Source organism: Girardinichthys multiradiatus, chromosome 2 (assembly GCF_021462225.1).
Source record: "Girardinichthys multiradiatus isolate DD_20200921_A chromosome 2, DD_fGirMul_XY1, whole genome shotgun sequence".
Classification (NCBI taxonomy): Eukaryota; Metazoa; Chordata; class Actinopteri; order Cyprinodontiformes; family Goodeidae; genus Girardinichthys; species Girardinichthys multiradiatus.
The window spans coordinates 46,340,587-46,366,445 of NC_061795.1; the positions used below are offsets into that span (position 1 = coordinate 46,340,587).

Sequence of the window (25,859 nt, forward strand, 5' to 3'; positions counted from 1 at the left end):
AACCCCCCCAGTTCCATAAAGGACAAAGGTAAAAAAGAACCAAAAGAGATTCTGCTGGAGAGAAAGGAGAAAGCCTCTTCTCCACGACAGGTTCTCAAAGCTGCATCTGAATGAAGCACAAGACCTCTGGAACAATGTAGAGATGGTAGAGATGTTTGGCTAAAATGCTCAGTGCCATGACTGGAGAAAACCAAACAGCATATTAGCATAAACATCTCACACCAACTGTCAAGCACGGTGGTGGAGGGCTGATGGTTTAGGGTTGTTCTGCAACCGCAGGACATGGTTACCTTGCAGTGATAGTCGACCATGAACTTCCCTGTATAACAATGTATGCTAGAGACAAATGTGTGTCTATTTGTCCAAGAGCTGAAGCCTGACCCAAACTGGGTCAACAACAAAACATTGATCCCAAACACAGCAGCTAATCTACAACAAAATGGCTGAAAAAGAAAAAATCAAGGTTGCAATGGTCCAGTCAAAGTCCAAACCTCAGTATGACTGAGCAGGATCAAACATCTGCAAACCTCAATGAAGTGAAGCAATGTGGGAAAGAAGAGTGGACCACTATTTCTACACTGATGAAGTCAGAGAGGGAAACCACTGCTGAGAGTTGTTACTGGTGAAGGTGGTTCTGATTTCTCCATCCAGTGTTCAGGCGCCTGTCATCACATGTCTTTTCCTCCCCTTCTTCATAGCTTTTAAAATGAGCTGGTATGATGATTTGTTTTCACTTAGAACCAGATCACTCAACGACGTATCAATTATCAGAGACCGTACCTGGAGACTAATGCCTGTGGATAAACGTGATGCTTTTTCAGGGTAGCTGATTTATGATCTTTTAAACCTTTTACATGTTTTTCTTCACGTTTAACTGAAACAGGTGAGGATGATCTTTAGGACTTTAAACTCCTGACAGCTACACTGGATCTGTCCTCAGTTCAGTGAAATGAATCCTGATTTTGCTCAGGACCGGATCGGATGGCAGGAGGGAACCGTGATGGAGGTTAACTGGAGTGTGTGTGTAGACATTAACAGACAGGGTCCAGCAGTCACCCTGCTGTTAAATGGACCGGCCAGCCATATGCCCACCACCTCTGGCACTATATCATCACCACTTTATGTGCTTGACTGAGTGGCTTTCTCTGCAGGGGGGCTTATCTGGCCTTCTGAGGACCAAATAATCACTAAAGCTGGTATTTATTATTAGCTTTCAATAATTATTCTATTTTTCCCCCTCATTTTCTGAGCCTACAGCTCAGACAAACGTAAACCACACATACAGTCTGATCTGTGCTGTTCAGGCGGTCACAGAAAATCACATATAAGTCACATAATTGCATAAAAGTGGGATATGGACCACAGACTAAGACAAGTAAAGCCGTTTTTCCACCCATCGTTCCTTCTTTTAGGTCTGAATCATTTAGTGAGTTTGTTAACTTGTAACATTTTATGCATATCTGCATAAGAAACCTTCAAAAGAAGGTCACCAATGCTTCAAGGCTTTTACTTAGAGAAAGGGCTCACTCAGCTCACCTCATTCTACATAATAAAGAGTTTTCTCATGTCAAAATTGTTCTAAAATCTGAAAATAAATATAAATTTTGGTTTATTTCATCAGCTTTCAAAGTATAACATTTAATTTAGTATGTTTATAAAATTAAATTGTTTCTCCAGATTTTATCTGTTCCTTCCTACTGAGCATTTTAGCACAAGGTTTCTTGCTGGAAGCTTTAGTACGTTGATTTTAAGGCTTTTAGGAGCCTTTTAAGATCATAATGAAACAAATATTAGACCATATGAATTATGTTTTTTTACTTAATAGCTTACTTGTATGATACATAAAAATGTAAGTAAGTAAAATCGAAATGAAATGAACATTGTGTTGACCTCAAGGATCTGAAATCCAGCCAAAGGTTCATGAAAGTTTTTATTAATTAACTACAGCACATGGAACGGATGAACCACACCAAAACATTTCTCAAAAACTAAAAAAATAAGGAATCAATGAAAGAACCAATGAGTGAACAAACACACACATTTATGACCTAACTCAATGTTTTATAAGACCTAGTTTGAGAAATTTGGGCTCATTTACAACTTTTTAATGCCTAAAATTGAGGTGATATAATTTCTTGATACTTCTTAAGAAACCCTGTTCGCTTAGATGATGAATTTGAACGTTTGCTCCAACAAAGCAGGTATAGTAACTACAGCACTAAAACAGCACTGATCCACTGGGCTTTCTGTAGCCACCAACAAACTTCCAGCATCATTCTGACTGAGGTGTTCGCCACTTTTCTTGGAATAAGTGTCAATGTTTTATCCATGTAGCCCAAACTGTAGCTGCCCCTCTGATGAAAGGGAACTGGTTGGGATGTTAAGGAACCACCAAGGCCTGGGTCGGCCATAAACTACTGGAACACCAGTGAAGTAAGTTTAACATCACCATGGACTAAGAAGGCGTCGACCAAGAGAGGAGCCCTTGCTTCAGAATTAACACCTTCACGTCAAGCTGGTCTGAACTCTGAAGCTGTTCAAATGGACAAAGCAACTGTTTCCTAGAGAAAAGTGAGATGAAAGGTGGAGCTGTTTGTCCACAGTGACAAGAAGTTTGTTTAGAGGAGTCAAGCATGGTAGTGGTACCATCATGTTGGGGGGCTAATTAGCTGCCATTGGCACTGGTGCACTGCACACAGTGGATGGCATAACAAAGAAGGAGGACTACCTCCAAACTCCTCAACTTCCCCCCAAATCAACAGAGAACGGTTCAAACATGGATACAGCCAGGGGTTCCAAAATGAGAAAAACACTAATCCAAACTGGTTCTGGATGTGATGAAGTAGACAAACCTTATAAGGTTCTGGAATGGTCTCCCCAAAGTTAAACCTTGAACCCTGTTTAAAATGTGTGGACAGCGCTTAAGAACTGGATCAGCGGCAGGAACCCAACCAATTTAAATGAACCTCGTACTCATCGTCTTCCGCTTCATCTGGGACCGGGTCGCGGGGGCAGCAGACTCAGCAGAGACGCCCAGACGTCCCTCTCCCCAGACACCTCTTCCAGCTCCTCCGGGGGGAGCCCAAGTCGTTCCCAGGCCAGCCGTGAGACATAGTCTCTCCAGCGTGTCCCGGGCCGTCCCCTGGGCCTCCTCCCAGTGGGACGTGCCTGGAACACCTCCCGAGGAAGGCGTCCAGGAGGCATCTGGTATAGATGCCTGAGCCACCTCAACTGGCTCCTCTCGATGTGGAGGAGCAGCGGCTCTACTCCGAGCTCCTCCTGGATGGCCGAGCTCCTCACCCTATCTCTAAGGGAGTGCCCGGCCACCCTACGGAGGAAGCTCATTTCAGCCGCTTGTATCCGGGATCTCGTTCTTTCGGTCATGACCCAAAGTTCATGGCCATATGTGAGGGTAGGAACGTAGACCGACCAGTAAATTGAGAGCTTTGCTTTTCAGCTCAGCTCTCTCTTCACCACAACGGACCGGCACAGCGCCCCCATTGCTGCGGCAGCCGCACCGATCCGTCTGTCGATCTCCCGCTCCATTCTTCCCTCACTCGTGAACAAGAGATACTTAAACTCCTCCACTTGAGGCAGGAACTCCCCTCCAACCTGAAGAGGACAAGCCACCCTTTTCCGCCTTTTTCGCCTCATTAACGTGGTGGAGGGGTTTGAGTGCTCGAATGATCCTAGAGGCTATGTTGTCTGGGGCTTAAATGCCCCTGGTAGGGTCTCCCATGGCAAACAGGCTCTAGGTCACGGGTCAGACAAAGAGCGGTTCGAGAACCCCTCATGATGACTACAGAATCGAGGCACGTGACCTCACCCGGTACGGCGGAGCCGGGGTCCCACCCTGGAGCCAGGCCTGGGGTCGGGACTCGTCGGAGAGCGCCTGGTGGCCGGGTTGCTCCTCGCGGGACCCGGTCGAGCCAAGCCCGAACGAGAGATGCGAGACCATCCCCCAGTGGGCCCACCACCTGCAGGGGGAACCGTGAGGGACCGGTGCAAAGAGGATTGGGCGGCGGACGAAGGTGGAGACCTCAGTGGCCCGATCACCCGGATGCTTAGGCTGGCTCTAGGGACGTGGAATGTCACCTCGCTGGGGGGGAAGGAGCCTGAGCTTGTGTGGGAGGTCGAGATATTGACTAGAAATAGTCGGGCTCTGGAACCCATCTCCTTGAGAGGGGCTGGACTCTCTTCTACTCTGGAGTGGCCCGTGGGGAGAGGCGGCGGGCTGGTGTGGGTTTGCTTGTTGCCCCCCAGCTCAGCCGTCTCGTGTTGGGGTTTACCCCAGTGGATGAGAGGGTCGTATCCCTGCGCCTTCGGGTTGGGGAGAGGTCTCTGACTATCATTTCGGCCTACGGGCCAAGTGGTAGTGCAGAGTACCCGGCCTTCTTGGCGTCCCTGTCGGGGGTGCTGGATAGTGCCCCTCCTGGGGACTCCATTATTCTGCTGGGGGACTTCAACGCCCACGTGGGAAACGACAGTGACACCTGGAGAGGCGTGATTTAAATGAACCAACTGTGCTAAAAGTAGCAACCAAACACCCAACCCAGGATTCTGCTGGAAGCTTGTTAGCGGCAACAAAAAAAGGTTTTCTGGAGAATAAAGCCTCATCAGATTAAAATTAAAGTCCAGATTAAAAGGAGTGCAGGTAAGTTTATTTCATTGTTTGATGAACTACTTGTCAGGATCTGGGTTTTTGTCTGTTGTTTTGGTGCTGTTACTTTGCTTAGCCCTTAGATGGCGTGGAACCTGGAGGAGAGGTGACAGGTGTTCATCATTCCCTTGATTACCTGCTGAGGAGTATATTAGGAGGAGGCTGCCAGCAACTCACTGCCAGAGTGTTGTCCCTTAGTGGTACAGCTTTAGCCACATTATCTTGTCTTGTTCCTTGCCTTGACTTCAAGTAATTTAGGATTTTTGCTCCTTTGCAGGATTACCTGAACCTGACCTTGCCTTTTGTGTGGAACTCTGCCTGGATTTACCTCTTCCAGAAGGAAGCCATTAAACTCCATGAACAAAGACCCAAACCTCTTGGACCTCACTGGTTGCCAGCCTCCTGAATTCCTCACTCCTTGCAGACCATTCAAGAACCTTGTCCACCCTCCTCCTTTTCCACCGCGCCTACTTCTGAAGACCCGGACCCGTAAACCATTCTGGCATACAGTTACTCCATCCTCATCAGTCTCACGGATAAACAACATCTTGGTCTCTCCACTTCTCACCCTCTGGCGGATCTTTCCATTAACCCTGTAAGACTCTTTATTCATTAGTTCAAGACCCTGAGTTTACCCTGCTCATCATCCTGTTTGTTTTGCAGTTGGTTTCCCGGTTCCTGTTTCCCTGCTCACGTGACTTCACTGTAAATAAACACGTCACCGCAAAACTTCGTCTCCTGAATTGCTTTTCTGCATGTGGGTCAGATCCGTGAGAACCAATATGACACTACTATTACTTTGACTGTAAATGTAAGACAATAACAGGCCCCTCTGCTGTGTTTTTCAACCACATTTTGTACCCTAGACTCAAGATTAAGAGATATTTTGCTTTGTTTATTAAAAAAAGATTTATCACTAAAATCTGAGACCGTTCTGGGGGCAACCAGACCACAAGCCCTTTAAGTCTCATGTGTCAAGTTCCAGAGGTGTAATATTTTTAACTGTAAATTAACACAATCAGCAAGCAATCACGCTTTTGCACAAGCAACTGTATGACCTTCACCTCTCAGGCGCCTGATGTTTGACACGAAAACCAAAAAATCTGCAGCCAGAGGAGATGAGAGGAAGGTTTAGATCTTCGCTGGGTTGACTGCAGCTGGCTAAGGACCTACTCTAGTGTGACTTATATCCACTTATGAGTCTGAATCATAATGAGCTGAAGCATGCCAGAACCCTACCAAGACCTCATGAGGGGAGATGGAGAGAGAGGGATGGAAAATGGAAAGAAAAGCAGGAATTATTACAGGAGTGGATGGAATTTTAGCTGGAAAGGATTTCTCATCCATGGAGTGTCCTTGGTCACACAGTCCTGTTACTGCACACATTCGCCCTCACCAACAGAGGAGAACATGATAAATTCTACCTGTAGCTCTGTCTGGAAGAAGAACTTCTGCGGACACTGGGAGCAGTCGTAGATCTTGTCCTCCTGACCGTGCACGGCGAAAATGTGCTGCTGCAGCTTGTTGGCCTGCACAAACACTGCAAAGAGGAAAAGGGAGCAAAGCGTTGCAGCATTAATTCAATGGAGTCTTTGCAAACAGGGGCGTTGAAGTTAATGCATCGGCTAATAATTCTGAAGAAAGAAAGTACTTTCTTTCTCCTAACCGGCAAGTTTATGTCAACGTTAAATTTTGACTGTAATATCATTGTCTTATACCCCCCTCTCCCCCTTTTGTTTCAGTAAACTTTTAGTTTTCACTCTGAGACTGCTAAATTATTAAGCCTCCCCACAGGAACTGAGCCTATTTTACTAATTCATGAGCCACCAAGGAATACAGTTAAAGTTTAAAGTGTTGCTGCACCTGGGGGTGGGGGGGGGCACGCAGCACAAGACAAACTCAACAGCTGAGGGGGGGGTAACAGAGTGAAGAAAAGTGCTGAATGTGAACACCTAATTTGGTCATTTATTCTCTCTCTCCTGTGGATTAAAATGTTTCATGTTGTTAACACATAGAGAAAAACAAGGGCTATTTAGATGTTTTTAATTTAATACTTCGGCTGGTCAAACATTACCTAAATTAGGCTACACTGATTACATATTAATAAAAGCACAGTCAGCTATCTGGGAAAACTTTACTATGTGTCATGACAAAAATGCTGAATACATTTTTTTTTAGGGATTAAAGTCCCTTGTAGGCCACCTTAAATGAAGTATAGAAATATCTGCACTTAAACTGCTCTAACCTGGACTACGAAAACTCTGACCTTGGTCTTTGATAACATAAAGACAAAACTGTGATGGTAAACAGATGTTTTGATACAATTCCATAAGGTTAATTTCTGGCTGTTTTCAGCGTTCATTTTTCAGTTTCTTGTATGTTTGATCCGTCCTTGAACATGTTAGCGTGCATCTCACCTGTAAAACAGACGGGACACTTGAAGGTACCTCCCATGCCTTCGAAGCTGTGCTCTATCAGGTGGCAGAGCAGCTTGGCAGGTGAGTCGAACATCTGGTTACACAGCTTGCACTCGTGATTGATGCCCTCCTCTGCAAATAGGAAACAGACACGCATGCGTAGGTTAGATTAGACAACATGGAAACCAGAATGTGTGACATAATTTCAGGATATTAGCCCAATATTCAGGACAGATGTCTCGTATACATAAAAACAGGCAGCAACACAGACACATATGGACACACAATATGCATTAAAAACCCCTATGCTGATTTTCTTATAAAAACAGAAAGGATGAAAAAAATCACTTTTTATTGTATTGAAGGAAAGTTATAGTGTTAGTTGACAATGAGTTATTCACATTCTCTTTTAAAAAGTCCTGATTCAAATGATCAGGTTTCACATTCGAGTTTCTGGCCACCTACAAATGTATATTGCATAATATACTGTTTTAAAATAAAAAGATTAAACTGGATGTCATCCCCCTGCTCAAAACTTACTGAAAGATAGCATCTCTAAGTATTGTAAGCTTGTAGAGATCAAATATGACTATGAAAGCAAAACATGAGGTACAAAAGGTTAATACTTACATAGTATTTATTATTGTTTAGTTGTGACTCTAAACACAACTAAACAACTAACCTGATCTTACTGACAGTGACTCTGCCACTAAGACCAGGTTTACTCTACTTAGCATCTCCCACATACTCATTGGCGGTTAACTTACAATGCAGCTGACTACTTTTTAAAAAATTTACAAGGTTTAAACTTGACAACAAAGGTTTTGAAAACCGTTCTGGTACCCATTTTCTAATAATTTTACAAATCCGCTAAACTAAACTGAACAGATGAAGTCATACTAAGATAAACTAAGGCTGGCTAAACTAAACGAAGGTAAAATAAGGTGAACTAAGCTAATTTAGGCTAAGCTAAACTACTGAACGGTTGTTTTAATAGTTTAAGGAAACGTAGGCCAAGTTAAGATAAGATATTCTGAAAAAAGCTAGGAATAGCTAAGATAAGCCTAAGTAAGGTAAAATAGGAGGGCTAACGTAAATTAGCATAGGGTGAACAAAGCTAAGATAAGGTTAATATAGTAACTAATATAAGGTAAGGTGGACCAAGCTAAGATAAGGTAACCTAAGGTAAGGTAGGCTACACCAAGTTTAGATTGGCTAAATCAGGCCAGGCTAAGCTAATGTAGGCTGGACAAGGTAAGCCAAGCCCATATAGGATTAAGTTTAAATGGGCTAAATTAAGTCAAGCAAAGTAGTGTAAAGGGAAACTAAGCTAAAGTAAGGCAAGGTAGCAGATAAAGTAAACTGAAGTAAGTTTATATGGGATAAACGAAACCGACCTAAGATACTGTAAAGTAAGTGAAGCTAAGCTAACGTTAGCCAAGGTAAGGAAAGTTAAGGATGGCAAAATTAAGTCAACCTTACATAAGTTAATAAAAATTATTGTAAAATGAACTGAAGTAAGTTTAAAAGAGCTAAATTAAGCCAAACTAAGTTAATGTTAGGTGGGGTTAGAGAAGCAATGTAATGCACAAAAAAGTAAACTAACCAATCAGGCTATGGTAAAATGATACTTTAAAATTTACTAATTTAAGACAACATAAAGTAGGTGAAGATAAGGTAGGCTTAGGTAAGTTCAGATCAGCTACATAAACAAGCTTTATTCCTTATCTCCTTACTGCTTTAACTCATTTCTTTCAGGCTGTATAAAAGTAAATCAGAAAAGGTGTGTGCCAGGTTTGGGGCTTGGGTGGCTAAACAAACCGCATTCATCTGAAAATAGTCTGGTAGTAGGTCAAAATGGAGCCAAGCCTTAAGAAACACCTTCAGGCCTGAAGATTTATTTATTTGTTACATTAAAATAAACTTAAATAAAAGACAAAGGAATGTATTAACATTTTACATCACACTTTAAGCTAAAAGACCAAAAATCATCTTTTTATTTGATCGAGTACTTGACAGCGTGCAATAGATATAACCATAGCCGTGTTTTTCTGCTTGTGTCTATTTTAAGATGGTGTGAGTGACATCACTGCCCCCACGGTGAAAGGCCAGATGAAGGTGGGCGTCGTAAACACAAACACACACGTGCACCCCATGGTGATTGAGTCCCCTGCCTGTTGTCCTTATCACCAGAGTACCAAACAGGTCCGATACCCAGTCGCCCACCCACACAGCACGAGGCAACACACACACACGCCACAGGATCGAACTGCCAGGAGACATCAGATGGTGTCGTCTGCAGGCCAATCTGTGACCCCTGTGGAGCTGTGCACACACACACATGTACACCGAGCCCTCTTTTTTAACACTTATCTCATGTCCTGTAAGTGCTAACACACACACACACACACACATTTTGCAAAACCTCCGCTGCAGGGGATCTCAGGGTTAATAACGTCTTCAATCATGCACCCATGTCACCCATACTGACTAATACACACACGCAAACCAAGATTTTTATCTCTTCTTGGCTCAAAGGCCACCACAAGGGTGCCCTAATCCCGTCTCAATAGCTGTGTGTGTGAGGGTGTGTGTGGGTATGGGTGGATGGTGTCCTCCATGGTCCAGATCCCCAAACAAGCCCCTTTTCACGCACACAGACACACAGAAACCTCAAAGGCTGCGAGGTTGTGAGGGGCGCCAGCGTGTCCGAGACACACTGAGACAGATAGAGGTTCATTATCATTTACCAGGAGATTGAACCAGCAGGAGAGAGTCACATGGAGTGACACATGCAGAGAAAGAGGGAGGTGGAGAGAAAAAGCAAGGAGGAAGGGTGTACAGCAGCAGCAGCTTTTTCAACTGTTTCAGACTTCTGTCTTGAGAAACAGAAAGTTTAAATGTAACAATGCATTTGTTAGCATTTAGTTTCAGAAAATAGGCAGAAGGTAAAACTGTAAGAAGTACCTACGCATCATTGATGTCAGTGTTTGTGCGTTTATTAGGTACAGAGCTGTGTGGAAGGCATCTTTAAGCCCATGCCCTCGGTGGGGGTAAACCTGCCCTCAGAAGTTGCCTCCCACTCTCCCACGCTGCCAGGATCAGAGAAAGTGGTCAAACATCAGCTACCTATACATGCACACAATGACATGCTTGTTATCCACAGTTTTTCTGAGATCTTACAAAGAGACATTTGAACTGCTCAGCAGCATTCATGCTAGGTCACAGCAAGTTTTTAGGCTGAAGTTAAAATAAACAATCTAAAACTTTGGAAATAATAACGCTAAGAACCAGGAAAAGCTTAAATGTTATACATTTGTTTTAACAGCTGAGACATTTCCAGCTCCAGTGGGTTACTGAGACACTCAATGTACTATAGGCTCCAAAATAATCAGTTAAACACAAAGAGCCAATTATCTGATAGGACTTAATTTGGTAAAACGATTGGTGGGTGCTGGTGAATATTTCCAGCGGTCATTGGCCAGAAGGTGGGATATACCCTGAACAGTTCACCAGTCCCTCACAGGACAACAATTGCTGTAAGGCAACTGTGCCACAGTGCAGCCCATTTCAGACCAGTGGTGGCTGTGATACAATTTACAATTAGCTATAGATCTGAGGCATACAGATGTCACAGGCATGATGTTGGAACCAAGGGGTAAATGACAGACTAGACCAGACCAAAGATTTTAATACTGTCATTCAACATTAAAAGTACCTAACTATATTTGTGCCTGCTGTCTGGAGATGAGTACTGGAGTCTTTACAACTGCAGGTACCATCCCACACCAAATCTCCACGACTATGGGTTCATTCTTCCATCCTTTGGCTGCCATTAACACCAGAGCAGAGATGGGGCCATAACTGGCGGATGTGTACTGATAATGAACTTACTAACTACATATTGTACTTGGGTGCAGGATTCCCATTTTGTGTGCAAGTGACAATGCCGGGGTTACAGTGGCAATACTGCCAATATTCTGGAGAGATCCACCTGTAATATTGCTGGCATCGTGGTGTGGGAAGTCATAGGGTCCAACTTTAGGTCAACTCTGGCAGTGATTCTGGAGACCAACAGCCCTGCGTTGAGCCATTTACATTCCGTGTCTCCAAGTCTAATCCTCCTTAGACCAGTGCAGATCTGTCTGATCGACAGGACCAGTTACAACTGTTGTGGGCCAGCTTGCCTCAGCAAAGGACACAATGGCTGCATGATTCTTTCGTGCATGGAATCACTGCTTCCATCCAGACCCAGAGAGAGGAGCCATACCTTTCTGGAATGGGACCATGAGTATATCTCTACTATTAACTCTGTTAATCATTGGAACTGGTAATGTAACCCTTGCAGTACAGTTACAAGATATTTAAACTTTTTATCAAGCACAATGTCATTTATAAATAATTTCATTCAAGCGTCTATAAGCTTTTTATATGAGTGATCATTTTTAAAGCGACAGAAACCAAAGTTCGCATCTTTTTTGAATTGATTGTTTTAATTTCTTTGTACATTCACATCCAGAGGAACATGTTTGATAAAGACATCATCTAGAAAAAGAAAACTTTAGGAATTCGTTTATGGTCAATCAATTAGTGTCAGAGCAAAAATGGCTACAAAAGGAAAAAAATCCAAACCAGAATGAACGTGAAAGCCTCAGAGAGAACAGAGGAGAGAACAGTGAGGTGCAGAGAGATAATTGGTCTGTCCGGAACAAGGGCATGGAGAGAGGCCTCTAACGCTTCTGTGTGTGTGTGTGTGTCCCATAAAAGACTCCTCTTTTCTGACAAATACATTGTTTTGATCAGTGTGTGTGTGGGGACGGCTGTCTCTGTGTGCTGTCCCCCCTGTGCAGCCCGTTCCGTGTGCGACCCATAGTGAGATGACAGAGTGGCAGAGCATCCTGCCGCTTTGCTTTGTCTCACAGAGAGCATTTGATCCAGCAGCACATGAACACACACACATAGCTGGGAGGCCTTCGCTGGGAAAGACAACACAGGGGAGGACACAGGCAAAGAGGCAGGGTGAAGGTTAGGACTAAGAGTTTGTCACCAACCAACGGAAATTTTACTTTTTCTGAATTTTAACTCAGTAACTAATCATGACAGTAATTCCTTGGCATCAAAGGCAAACACTTTAATCTACAAACCCATGATGCTGGTTTTAATCCAGTAAGAATTTAGACAAACCCTTGAGCATTTCATGTCAAATAATTTTTGTATATATCGACCTAAACCTGGGCTACATTTGGTCTTTTTTTGGATGTTTAGAATATCTAATGATATATTTGTAGTGAATGTAATTTTCTTTAACAAACACAAATTGCGATAAACTGGAGTCACCTTGTTTGCATGCTGTTCTCTAACTTGGTGAGCTAACCCGCAGAGGAATATTGGCTCTGCCACTCTACAAGTGTGTGGCAGTACTGGTTGGAAATTATGTTTTAAGCCGAACAATCTCCAATTTTCACACTCCAATACGAATTTAACTCCTTCACTCATGATATCCGGAGGCATCTGGTTGGCCATCTCTACTTTGATAATGGTAAGGCTAACTTCCCAGAGGCGCATTGGCACTCAAAACTGTAAAGGTGTGCAGCAGTTTGGTTAGAAGCTCCTAATATTTACATTGTTTGTAAAACTTATACAATTTTAACAGTCCCTCATGATATCCTGAAGGCTCTTTGTTTGGAGGTTCTAGTGTCACAGTTTTAATTAGTTTTTGGTAGAAAGTTTTTAATTCAGACTGAACTGTTACTTTTTGTTTTCTAGTATAAATGTTACTTGGTCTGTCATCATATCTAGGAGGCATCTTGTTCGCATTCCGCTGTTCTTGTCTTGGTAAGTTAATTTGCCTCAAACTGTTTGGCGGTTTTAGTTAGAAACTGTATTTCATACAAAACAATTATAATTTCTTGTAAGAGAAATTTAACTCTATCCTCTCTCCTCTCATTTCAGTGAGATAACTTGCAAAGAGATCTTGGCTTTGGAATTATACAGCTTCATTGGAGGTTTGGTTAAACGTTTTCATTCAAGCAGAAAAAAATTAAAATTTTTATGTACAAATACACTTTTATCTGTACTGATATCCAGGAGGGATCTTGTTGGCAATTTCTACTCTCTGTGAGCTAGTCTGCCAAAAGATTCAGATTGTATTTGCATGTGGCAGTTTTGATTAGAAATTGTATTTCATGCTCAACATTAGTCTGACCCTAACCTCTAACATTTAGGACAATGGTAACAGTGCCAATGAGACATAAAAATACATTAGATTTAAATGGAATTGCTTTTTCATTGGTACAGTATGGTAAGGAATAGACTATTTAAAGCAATGCTGGATCAGTTTTTAGTCCAGTTGAGATGGTGTTAAGGTGCGGTAAGCAAGACAAATGTTTTGTAACAAAAGCCAGTGAGCATCTTCATAAATGCTAAAATGTTTTCTAATGCTTATTGATAAATTAGGAGTGGCAACCTTTGTTTAGTACAAAACTAATCACCATCATCTGACAAAGTGCAGAATTGGTTTCTCACATTGAGCCAGTTAAGTTCAGAAACATTTTGAAAATCCAATATAAAATAATAATTAGGACAACAGCCATGTCCTAAACAGTAAAACCGATGAAACTACTCACACAGAGGTAATGGTTGTGTCCAGTTGGTTTTACGCGAGGCATAAAAATGAGAAAACAATTGCATTTAAAGGAGAAAATGCAATGTTATGGATGTGGATAAGGGAAAATGAGGTCCATACTGTAGTCAACCTCACAATTACCAGCCCACCAACTGAAATATTTCACACAAACACACATCCTCATTGCTCATGCCGTTGCTCAGTCTCATTCTCTCTCGTTAACCGCCTTTCTCTCTCTGCTAATTGACCAGAGGAGAAGGACCAGGTGGCATCATCCTATTTACGCTGGCCTCATCACAGACCCCAGCAACATGCAGTACAACACAAATAAGCTCCTTGGTTTATGCTTGGAATGGATCCCTAAGGTGCTTCCCTTTTAAACACCTCAACATGTATGCAAACACCCATCTTCCCGGCGTCGCTCTAAACGAGCCGCTGGGGGTCCCCTGGGTGTCTGCCCTCCATTACTGCCCTTCTCTGCTCCTGTCAACCCCCTCCATCCCTAAAATCTATATCAGTGTCTGTCTGTGTTCGGTCTTCTGTGTCGTGAAACTGGCATGCAATCAGTCAACTGGAAAATATTCAACCATTTTAAAACATTCCTGTATTTGTACACAAAAGCAGGTGGCAATCATTCACATTACTGACATAATGTTATAATGAGTATAGTTCTGAAGCTCAGTATAACTGTACACTGTTTCTTATATTGCTGAAAGGTGGGAGATAACCTTCACTTAGACAGTTTAACACACTTCTAAAATATATCTGGGTGAAAACAAGAAAGAAAATCTATTTTAATTATTATTCAGCCTGGTTGGGAATGCAAACGTCTCCTGTCCTCTTTAATTGAGCCGTAGTTGCAAATACAAACATGACTTTCCCACCAGTCCAGCACCCAGTGTGGGGGTGAGTGGATGCAGTTTATGCTGAGGTGTATGCTCAGCCGTGACCGTAGTTTAGTACAGTGTGGTCATATTTCTGAAAAGTCCTGGTTTTAAAATTCACTAAAACCTCTCATCGTGTTTTATAAACTGTTTTTACAGACATTTCAGACAGTTTAGTGGTTTAGAGTCATGTGTAGCTTACGCCTCATTTTTATTAGCTGTCACTGTTTTTTTTCTTTTTGCAGTAAGTATGAGGTTGAAGCCTACTTAAAGGGTGTAACTTATCAATGTTTTACTATGACACTGTATGAAAACAAGCTATTGTACACAATGGTAAAGTAGAACAGAAAGAAAACACCTTCGCTACTGAAGCTAACACATGAGTAAACAGTTTTATTCTGAAAAATCCAGACTTTTACTTAGATTTGCTGGTATTAGTTTCCCATTTTCCCACCACACACATAATTCAGCCTGAGGTCTTTCTGTGTTTTTCGCAAACTGTGTTCATTTTTAAGAAAGGACAGATGTTGATATGCACACTAGTCTTTTCTTAAACTGGTGTAAATACCTAGAGCTGAATTTGAAATAAAATAATTTTAGATGAAAATCTAATTTATTATTAAAATTATTCATATATAAAATATATTCATATCCGTATTGTTTGGTTAAAAAAATTTGTTTTCCTTCTGTTCAGATACAGCAGTACAAGGAAACTGATTTGGTAAGTTTTTCATGGGCCTAGCCAGCATACTCTGCTGCACAACCCACAAAAACCTTCTCCGTACAGATGTGGCACCCTTCAAGGGGAAATAAACAATGAAATCATCAACCAAAAATCTATTTTCCTCACTTTGCGTGCTACATTTATACAAAATATAAATTTTTTCAGTTCTTTGTTTTAGTAATTGACACATTTTTTACTTTTCTGGTTTTAACAGAAACCTTTTTTTTAATGATTGTCTGAATTAATAACATACTACAGACTTTAAAATGCTGAATGGTCTTCAGCCTCGTTGAGTCTAGTTGACTGCTGATGTCTAACCTTTCATTTTTGGAACCAAACGCTGCGAATTCTGTCTTTTGTGCAGGAAATCTGTCACATTTCCTCTTTGACATTATTGACATGCTTATTTTATTGACTGTGTTGGTCATGTGGTGAAACAGAAGTATAAAGTTGTGTGTCATCAGCATACCCATGGTAAAAGATGTAGTAGCACCACATAATTTGAGCTTGCTCCCTTTTTTCATGTTTCTATAGATATAATATCCATAGCATAAAAAGCTTTTCTAATGATTTTGATTTCAATCTCTGCCTTTGTGATAATTATATCTATGTTAGGGAGCTTCTGCTCCTGCTTCCACATGCATGGTGTGAAGGGGGCAGTGGCTGCACATGCATGACTCACTTTGTGTAGAGAATCATTTTGTGTTGTAAAAAATAATAAAGATTAAGATAAAGCTGTTACTATTTAAACTGTTGGTAGTATGAACAGACCACAATGGGCACAATGTTAAGCCAGAAAAAGAAGAAGAAGCAGCAGCAGCGGCTAGAGAAGGAGAAGGATAAAGGAAGGAAGAAGATGGACAGGACGGACGTGGAGAGAGCAGCAAGAGGCGCTGTGAGGAAGAAAGAGTGCAGCAAAGAAGAGAGCAGTGGAAGGGAGGAGGAGGAGGAGGAGGAGGAGAGTGCTCCTCTCTGGGGGGCTTGCTCAAGGTGTGTTACCATGGCAACCAGGGGGCGATTGGTGTGTGTGTGTGTGTGAGTGAGTGTTGGGGGGGTTCTGATGCAGGAGGTTGTGAGCTTGACCCATTGGTACTGTGGGGGCTAGAGAATACACTCACTCTCACACACACAACCTGCTGCAGTGCTGGAGGGGTCCCAGGAGTGCCTCCACCTATACTCACCCTCTCTCTCTCTTACACACACACACACACACACACACACACACACACACACACACACACACACACACACACACACACAGAATCAGAAAGAATGCTGCAGAGCTGAGGTCCCGCGAGTATCCAACACCCACACACACTCTCCCTCCGTTCTCTCATCTCCCTTCTCCATTTCTATCTCTCTCTCTGCAAGATGATTGTTATTTTCTTTATTTGTTCTCTTCCAAATTCCACCGTCTGGATTTTTAAACTGAGTCCAAACAAAATGGCAGGCAGAGATATGCTCCTTTCATTCAGATGAACATTTTATGATTTGAGACAATGAGCAAAAAACGTTTTTTGTTCAAATATAAATAATCATTTGTTGTTCTTTATGCAAACCAGAGAAACTAGATGACAATGTTTCACCTTTGTTTTGGTCTATAAATAAAAAAATAATACAAAAATCACAGAATCTAACTTGTGATGTTCCACCAGGCTGAGTATTGGGACGCAATTCACTTAAAAAACACAAATTTCAGGGGCAGAAAAATGATTATACACAGTAAAAAGTTTACAACAATTTGCCGTTGTAATATATATATATATATATATATATATATATATATATTTTACAACTGCAAGTTGTTGTAAAAAAAAAAATATATATATATATATATATATATATATATATATATATATATATACACTGCTCAAAAAAATAAAGGGAACACCTCAACATGTATGCAAACACCCATCTTCCCGGCATCCAGTTTTTACTTCTACTGTTTAACTGTGATGCGATAACATTTAAATAGTTGAAATTTTGTGAAATAATATATATCAAATATCCAAATAAACAACAACATATGAACTATTTGAATAGGATGTCAATGTCATAAATGACAAAACGCATTTCAGATTTGAGTTATTGTTTCTGTATTATTACCGTCTTTAAATCAACATAAATGCAATAGAGAAGCTCTTTAATTACTTATGGATGTTTTATTCAGTTAAGAAATGAGGGTTTTTTCTCCTGTTGTTAAAAAACGTTGACTTTCATTTCACAGCTGATGTGGAAATAAATCTGCAACAATCATGATCGACCTATTATGTTTTTAAGAAGGTGAAAAACATCCACCGCAGGTTCTTCATCTAAATAAAACTGAACTGATCGTTCTTCTCCACATTCCTGTGCTTCACATCATGCAAAAGCTATCTGCACACACATCAAACGCACAAACACACAGTCAGGCAGACATTTTATTGGCAGACAGGATCAGCATATGGCGATGACCAGTTTGTGCACAAATTGAGCTTATTTGTGTAGTGCATAGTGCATGCGAGTCTTGGAAGGAGACTGGGTGTGTGATGGGAGAGTGTGTGTTGGTGTGTGTGTATTTGAGCAGCAGCTTGGATTTTCCCTCTCAGATTACATAACAGTAGGAAGCTGGAGCGCTTGGTCCTGTTGAAGCCAAGAAGCTGCTCACAAACACACACGTGCACGTCTGCGCGGACTCATTTTACATCATTGTCTCACACTTTCACCACAGTTTTATTAGATTTTAGCTGGGCTCACATGTTTCTGAAAACAACAGGAGCTCATGAAGTAAAAACAAATTTAAAAAAATGCACGAATGCAAAGAAGAAACATGAAAATAATTAGGAAGCTCCAATCCAGATTTCTCACATAAATCTGGAATACAAATCTAAAAACGGCATTTGTAACTCATGCAAAATCCTCTTGCAGAAATCTAAAGTGCACCTTTTCATTTCCACAGGCAAAAAGCAGAGAAGAGTAAAAGACAGGATGCTGAGTCGTCTGGAGAAGCGTTGCACTGCAGCAACAAGCAGCTGCCTTATAACCAGTAAACGTCATCGCTCTGCATCTCAACATCACTGATCAGGACTTTAATCTGAATTTTTTCTTATAACTAACAGCCACATGGTTTCTTTTTATCCCGTTTGAGGCATGCAAGCTATGGATGTGGAGAATATTGGTGTTCAGAATCTTAATTAAAAGCCTGAAAGAGGTCTGAAGGGAATAAGATTAATCAGCGTGCGTAAATAAACCATCAACACAAACACAAGCTTACTGTTCCCTGAGATAATGTTTAAAATGGAAGCACCCGTCATTCTCCTCAAACACCTTTAAACGTCTGTTCACTTAAAGTTTTTAAAACACAACTAAACCTTTCAAATGCACATCAGCAGAGTCAGTGTTTTCAGAGTCAACACTTTCTGCAGACCTTAGGTTGAGTTTTACAGTAAAAAATAATCAGAGTGAAGGATGAGACACCTGAGGCAGAATTAGGCGTAAGGTAGGTCAAACCTGCCATCCAGCACACACACACACACACACACACACACACACAACCACACACATCCGTGTTTTACTATCCTTATGAGGACTTTTCAGTTACTTCCATTGACTTCTTCATTTTGCTTGATTTTTAGTGCCTAACCCTGACCCTAACACTAACCCTAACCAGTTAATACCTAACCCTAACCCTAACAACTCAATTCATACCCTAGTCCTAAACCTAACCCCTGTCCAAAGAACAGAATTTGAAAAAGTGAGGACCAGGAAAATGTCCTCACTTTGCGATAAAAATATGAAAAATGGTTCTCACTCAGCAACAAGTACAAGAACACACACACACACACACACACACAAGCACTAATAATCATCCAGGTCCAAAGTCCCGTTTATATTCACAGTTAATCACCTCAGTGGCTGTAATCAAAGCTTTGATCCAGTTGTCAAGGTGACGGAGAGCGGGTCATACACCCCCAGTGCACCCCCCGACTGCCTTTCTTTAAAGAGGAGGCTACATTTCCAGATGCAACAAGATTTATTCACTAACCTGCTTAATGGGAGGACGTTGAGGCTTTCTGCACATCATCGTTTTATCAGTGAGAGTTAACATATTAGCTCAGTCTCAAGGAGGCTTTTATTAATACAACCTGTTAAAGATTTATCACATCCTTTAAATAAATTATGTCAAACTGAGATTTTTTAGCAAAATCCAACCTTTAATTTTATTATGTTTATTCAGTGCTAGAAAAAATGCACAATAAGAAACAGCTTTTATCAGAATCATTGTTGCCACAACTACAGGCAACTTATTTCCCAACAGGTCAGTGCTTAGTCTTGCTTCTGTAACATTTCATAAGGTTGGAGCATCCAGAGAGATGGATCTTTGCACATCCTTCTAGATTCTAGAGTTCTGGCTCCTCTCTAAAGCTCTCTTCTCCTCCGCTCATCCCACTGGTCTTCCATAGGATTTAGGTCTAAGAACTGAGACCTGGTGATTAAAGAAGGTTGATTTTGTATCTGATTAACCTTTTCTGTGTTGATCTAGATCATTTTCTAGCAGTAGAACCCTGTGACGGCCCATTTCTAGTCTTCTGGTGGAGAACCCCGGAGTTTTTTATTCAAAATCTCCTGGTATTAAAGGTTTTTAAAAAGGTTCCCAGGGCATTTGGGAGAGAAACAGGCCTTACTTTTAGAAACCAAAATTCTTGAGAAAATTCTGGCTAACAGACTCGTAAGTTTAATCATCCATCCAGATCAGACTGGTTTTTTGCCAGGTAGACAAATGTTTTTTAATTTACGGCGTCTTTTCAATATACTATACTCAAACCATACAGACGAGGCCATGACTATTTCACTAGACGCACAGCGTGCATTTGACCAAGTTGAATGGCCTTATATGATGTATGCTCTTAATAAATTTGGTTTTGGGCCTCTATTTATAAAATGGATTGAAATAATTTACTCATACCCAACTGCTTCTGTTATTACTAACCAAAATATCTCCTGTCCCTTTGCTATTCACCGAGGGACGCGCCAGGGTTGCTCGCTTTCTCCGTTTCTCTTCGCAATTGTTATTGAACCCCTGGCCGCAAGTATTAGGCAAAACTCCCAAATAGTGCCTATCGAGATGTTTAGTTATAAGCATCACATTTCGCTCTATGCCGATGACATACTTTTATATGTCTCTGACACACGGGTGTCACTGTCTCCCCTTTTAAAGACGATCAAAACCTTTGGCAGCTTCTCTGGTTTCTCCATTAATTGGAATAAGAGTGAAGCAATGCCCCTCACATCGGGAGATGATCTGACTTTTTTGCAGTGCGCACCATTTAAGATAACCCATAACACCTTCACATATTTAGGTGTGACAATAACGAGGAGACCAGAGAAGCTCCTACAATTGAATTGGCAGAATAAAATCTTACAACTTAAGCAGAATGTTGACGTTTGGAAGACTCTCCCTCTATCTATGGCAGGTAGGATTAACATTATTAAAATGGTGGTATTGCAATGGTTTCTTCATTTATTCCATTCTGTCCCATGTTTTATAGGTGTGTCATACTTTAAACAGTTAGACTCCATTATTATTCCCATTATTTGGGGCTATAAGAATGTCAGAATCTCCAAAAAACACTTATGTAAACCAAAAACAAAAGGTGGATTCTCCTTGCCAGATTTCAAATTATATTATTGGGCAGCTCACTTGTCCATTATGGCATGGTGGAAGAAAGGCCCGCACTCATCCAACGATTCTTGTCCTGCCTGGTTATCCTTGGAACGACTGCATTGTCACAATACGTCCCTGATTGCCCTCCTTAATAGTCCTATTAAAATTTAAAAAACACTTTATAATAATAGTTTTGTTATTGGCAATACTAGAATTTGGAAGCAGATACAGAATTATATAAAAACTCTGACAGTCTACTTTGATGCCCCCATTTGTGAAAACCATTCCTTTGTTCCGGGTAGCTTTTGTTATACGATGTGCTGTTTTTGTATGGGTGGGTAGGTAATGGAGTTGACTAATGTTGTTGAAGTCTGTTAAAGTACTAAAATGCCAATAAATATATATATATATTTAAAAAAAATGATCCGAGGTATGAACTTTGAGGGCCGATACAACAACGTTTAGCACGAGACAACAACGCCTTTGATGGTTCACCTCTGATTGCTCAGTGTGGAGAAGCAGAGTCTAGCCTTTACATCTTTGGGATGGATGGAAGCTGCAGAAATGTCTTAACAATTCTATAGACATTTATTTTTGGTAAATAAAATCCAGCAGAAAACAGATTATGTGTGTTTACCTACCTCTATCTAATCCTAGCCTGCTGTTTACAGTGTGTGTGTGTGTGTTTCTTTAATCTGTTCTCCCGAGGGGAGTCGGGGGGAGCTAGCAGGCTTATCCTCACTGCATCTCTGCATCCAAATACCACTAAAAAGCCAATCTCCATTCCACCACAACAACAACACTAACACACACACACACACACACACACACACACACACACACACACACACACACACACGAGGCACAGAAGGCCCTGAGAGGCTCCTGGTTTAAGCTCCGCCCTAAATGCACCCTTTCTGCAAACAAATCATATAATAAACCTTTTAAACTGATGTCACAGAGATAATTAAATACACTTTATCCCAATTTTTTATAAGGAAATAGATGTTATTTTCACTTTTCACCAACATTATGTTTTAAATGAAGGAAGTAGGGCTAAAGGGACCTGATCGATTTAAACTACCAAAAGGAAAAATCTTTTCCAGTCGGTGTAAGATCCGACAGAGGACGGAGAAACGAGGAGGAGGAGGGGGAGATGAGACAAGTGGAGCCAATAAGAGCTCACAGCAGGACGCTAATAATGCAGCTCCAGCTGTTCCAGTTAACCTGCAAACTGCCCATCTGGACCCAGAGAGATCCATGATGGGACACCGGCAGTGAGTCTGAGACCTTTGAGGACAGAGACTGGGACTGGAGGCAGGGCTGTAACTGACTGAATCACTGATGAGGACAAGGCTTTTTATCATGTAAGTCAGACCAAACTCAACAGTTTGCAGATTTGTAGATCTCTAATAATCACGATTGCCTTCTCAGATCCTTAAATTCCTCCAGACCGCTTACCTCACCTCCTACAGATTCAGGATATCAGTAAATTGGAGGGATTTGTTGCCTCTTTTATGTCCAAACTCGCTACTCTGCTGTTCCAACTGTAAAGAACGCAGCTTAGGATGGTGTTGACCTGCAACACTCCCAACAGCACCAAAGGACATACATGATGAGGGACCAGAATAGACACAAAACCTACAGGATATCCCAAATATTCACAGCTTTTGAAGTTTTTCAAATGTTTTATGGTTAGGCACAGCGCTGATGGTGTAAGGGTTAACCGCGCAACCATATGCAGAGGCTACAGTCCTCGGAGCAGCCGTCCCGGGTTCGAGTCCTGGTCCCGGCGACATTTGCCGAGTGTCTCCCCCTCTCTCTACCCTTCTTTCCTGTCTGCCTACTGTCAAAAAAATAAAAATAAAGGCCACTAGTGCCAAAAAAATATCTTAAATGTTTTATGGTTACAACCAGCGCCGTAGGCACGTATGGCGCTGGTTACAACCGTAAACTTCAGTGTGTTTTAATGAGATTTTATGCAATAGACCAACACCAAGTTGCGTAATTATCAAGTGGAAAGAAGATGAAGCACAATGTGCAAATGTTTTTACAAATAAAATCCGACCCGTTCAGAGGTCTGTGTGTAATTCAATCTCATCATCATCCAGTCGTTCTTTCTTAGAGAACATTGGTGACCAACCAGCACCGTGAAGACCGAGGAACACAGCAGACAGGTCAGGGAGAAAGTTCTGGAGAAGATTAAAGCAGAGTTAGGTACTACAACGTACCTTTCTACTTTCATTTACAATTATGTGCCACTTTGTTTTGGTCTACAAAATCCCACAACAGATTCATGTTTGACGTTGTAATGTGACAAAATGGGTGTGAATACTTTTGTACATATTTCTAGCATCTTTATTGTCCATTAAACCAAAACTTGAATGATCAAAACAAACCAAAATTTGAGTAGAAACATCGATGGGGAACAGCTTGCATCCTCCGCTGTACTGAGGTGGACATGTGGACACACACATAAACACACATAGTCAGAGTGACCTTGGTCGGGCTTGCCTGCCTGCCCTCGCCCCCCGCCCCGCCCTGGCCAGATTACCCTCCCACCGAGTCCCTCTTCCTGTCTATCCTTTCTAAAACCCACACCAACACAGCGCCACTCCGGGCTGTGCCAAACCGAGCCGAGCTGGGCCGTGGTCATGGAAACAGCACCACCGAAGACGGAAGAACGGCAGAGCAGAGATTAAAAAGAAACAAACAGAGGCAGCTTTTTGTTGATTCCAAAATCTGACAGGCCAAAAATACACTCCACTCAAACACGGCTTCCCTAAAGCACAAGCGCTTCGCCCACACGCAGCGCAGAATAGCATGCTAATGAAGACACTTAATCACTGCGAGGTCATGTGTGCAAGAGCCTGCCAGATACCTGCAACCGTGGCTAGAGATGTCCCTCACCGCACCCTGGGTGTGTGGGTGGTGAAGGAGCAGACTAGAGATGCCTGCTGGATGAACACATGAGGAAATGAACTACGACAGAAAACCTTAAGACAAGCAGCATCTTTATTTCTGCCACGGTCAGACGGGGAAGACAAAACATTCAGCACGACGGAGCGCATTATTTTCCTAACTCTTGTATTTCTCACTTTGCCGTTAAATGAACAGCCCTCCTGTGGCTTGAACTCCGCAGGTTGCTTCATTGTTCTACCATAATTCATCACACAGAAGCTTTCAAGGGCTGCCGTGTACTCGTGGGTGTGCCCCTAAATTAAGAGAAGCTAATCAAGGTGGCATTCGAGTGAAAAGACGCGTCCAGCCGGGTGGAGCAGGTAATGGTGAAGCCATTTTTTTCCCCAGAAGCGCACAATCAGGATGGAATGGCAGCAGCCACTTCCTTAAAAGAAAAACGCATCACATTAGCAGTTAGGAATCCAAAAGAGCTAAGTGACCTTGGAAGATTAGGCTGCAATATAATCTGATTATGTTCAATTACACCTGAATTATTTTGTCTCTGAGGGGCTTCAGTTTGGATAATTACAGGGGTTTCAGTCCAAAACTCTACACATCTGAATGCATAACAAAATAAAATTTTTATTGACCTTTTAAATCATATTTATAGAGCTACTGTGACATATCTGAACCACAGAGTTTTAGCCTTAATGGTTTCGTTTAAATGTCAACATACAATACATGTCAGGCTCACATTTCCAGAGTTTTACTAATTTTAGTCCCAAAATAAAAACATGTCAGTTCATTATGAATTTGCAGATTTTTCCACCGTGAAGACACGGAAGACACCATAGTTTGGAAGGAAGGCTGAGGGGCAGACGAACAAAAGCATGGATGGACGGAATAAACTCTAGAAATACAAACATTTTCCATTCTCTATTTCCTCTTTCCATACTTAAACATGGAAAACACTGAGTACATTTCCTACTTTTTCCAACTTAGTAGAAACCCTGAGGTTCTCCTAATAACTTTGGACAAAATAAAGTTAATTCCTGTGGAGATAAACAGGCATCAAGCTACGAGTAAAACAAACATATTCAAATCACTGATATTAAAACAGTATTTTTCCATAGCCTTGACTGAAATGGACTTTGGTTTTTAAATCTGTAATTTAATCAAAATCTAATAAATTTGATAGTCTATACAGCGTGCATATCACTACAAATATATGTATACACTGTATTTTAATAGGACTGTGTTGGCTCGTGTGTTAATTTCCTGCTGAATACAAAAAATAAATATTTTAATATATATAATAATATTTTAAAATTACATAAATGTATTTATACAAAATGTGCTGCTGAAATAATTTCATTAAAATTACAAACACTGAGACAACTTTACATTTTAAGAAATTGGTATCAAAATAAAAACATTGTAGGCTTATAGTAAAAACCCTATTATACTTATATTATTATAATATATTATATTGATATTAATTAATAAACTCAACTAAACTGCATTTTCCCAAATAAACGTGAAATTAAATGCATCTGATATGAATAAGATATATTCACTGTGAGGCTACTTTAACCTCCTTCTAGCATGGCTTTTATTACCTGATGTGAAAACCAAGTAATCAGTAACAAATATCATCTTTTCTTAACCCACCCAGACAAATATGCTGCTACAACCTGGCAAAAATAATGCCAGTTTCCACTGCGCTGCACTGAAGAATAAAATAATAACTTCTTCTTGGTCTCACAAGACAAGCGCACAAACACATTTCTCCCCTCCTGTCAGCCTCAAATACAAACAAATAAATAAATGAACAGTGAGTTATTAATTATTCTGAGGGAGGAATCAAATATGAATGTGTCTGGGGGTTTGTGTGAGAGTGCATGAAGACTTCTAAACAATTTCCCCAAAGACAGACAGAGAAGCAGACCACCGGAGAGAAACCAGCAGAAAAATAAGTGCTTACACTTAGGAAATAGGTTGGTC

At 41.2% G+C, this 25,859-nt stretch overlaps 1 protein-coding gene across 3 annotated transcripts in view; it reads right to left on the reverse strand.

Moving 5' to 3' along the window:
* znf423 (zinc finger protein 423) overlaps positions 1-25,859 on the reverse strand; it is a 189,833-nt gene that overhangs the window by 11,958 nt on the left and 152,016 nt on the right. For all 3 annotated transcript variants that reach the window (XM_047351997.1, XM_047351984.1, XM_047351989.1), the window contains 2 exons: positions 7,078-7,209; positions 6,085-6,200 (listed from right to left, as the gene is read on the reverse strand). In XM_047351997.1, the coding sequence (XP_047207953.1) occupies positions 6,085-6,200; positions 7,078-7,209 (248 nt within the window). The remainder of the gene's footprint in view (positions 1-6,084; positions 6,201-7,077; positions 7,210-25,859) is intronic.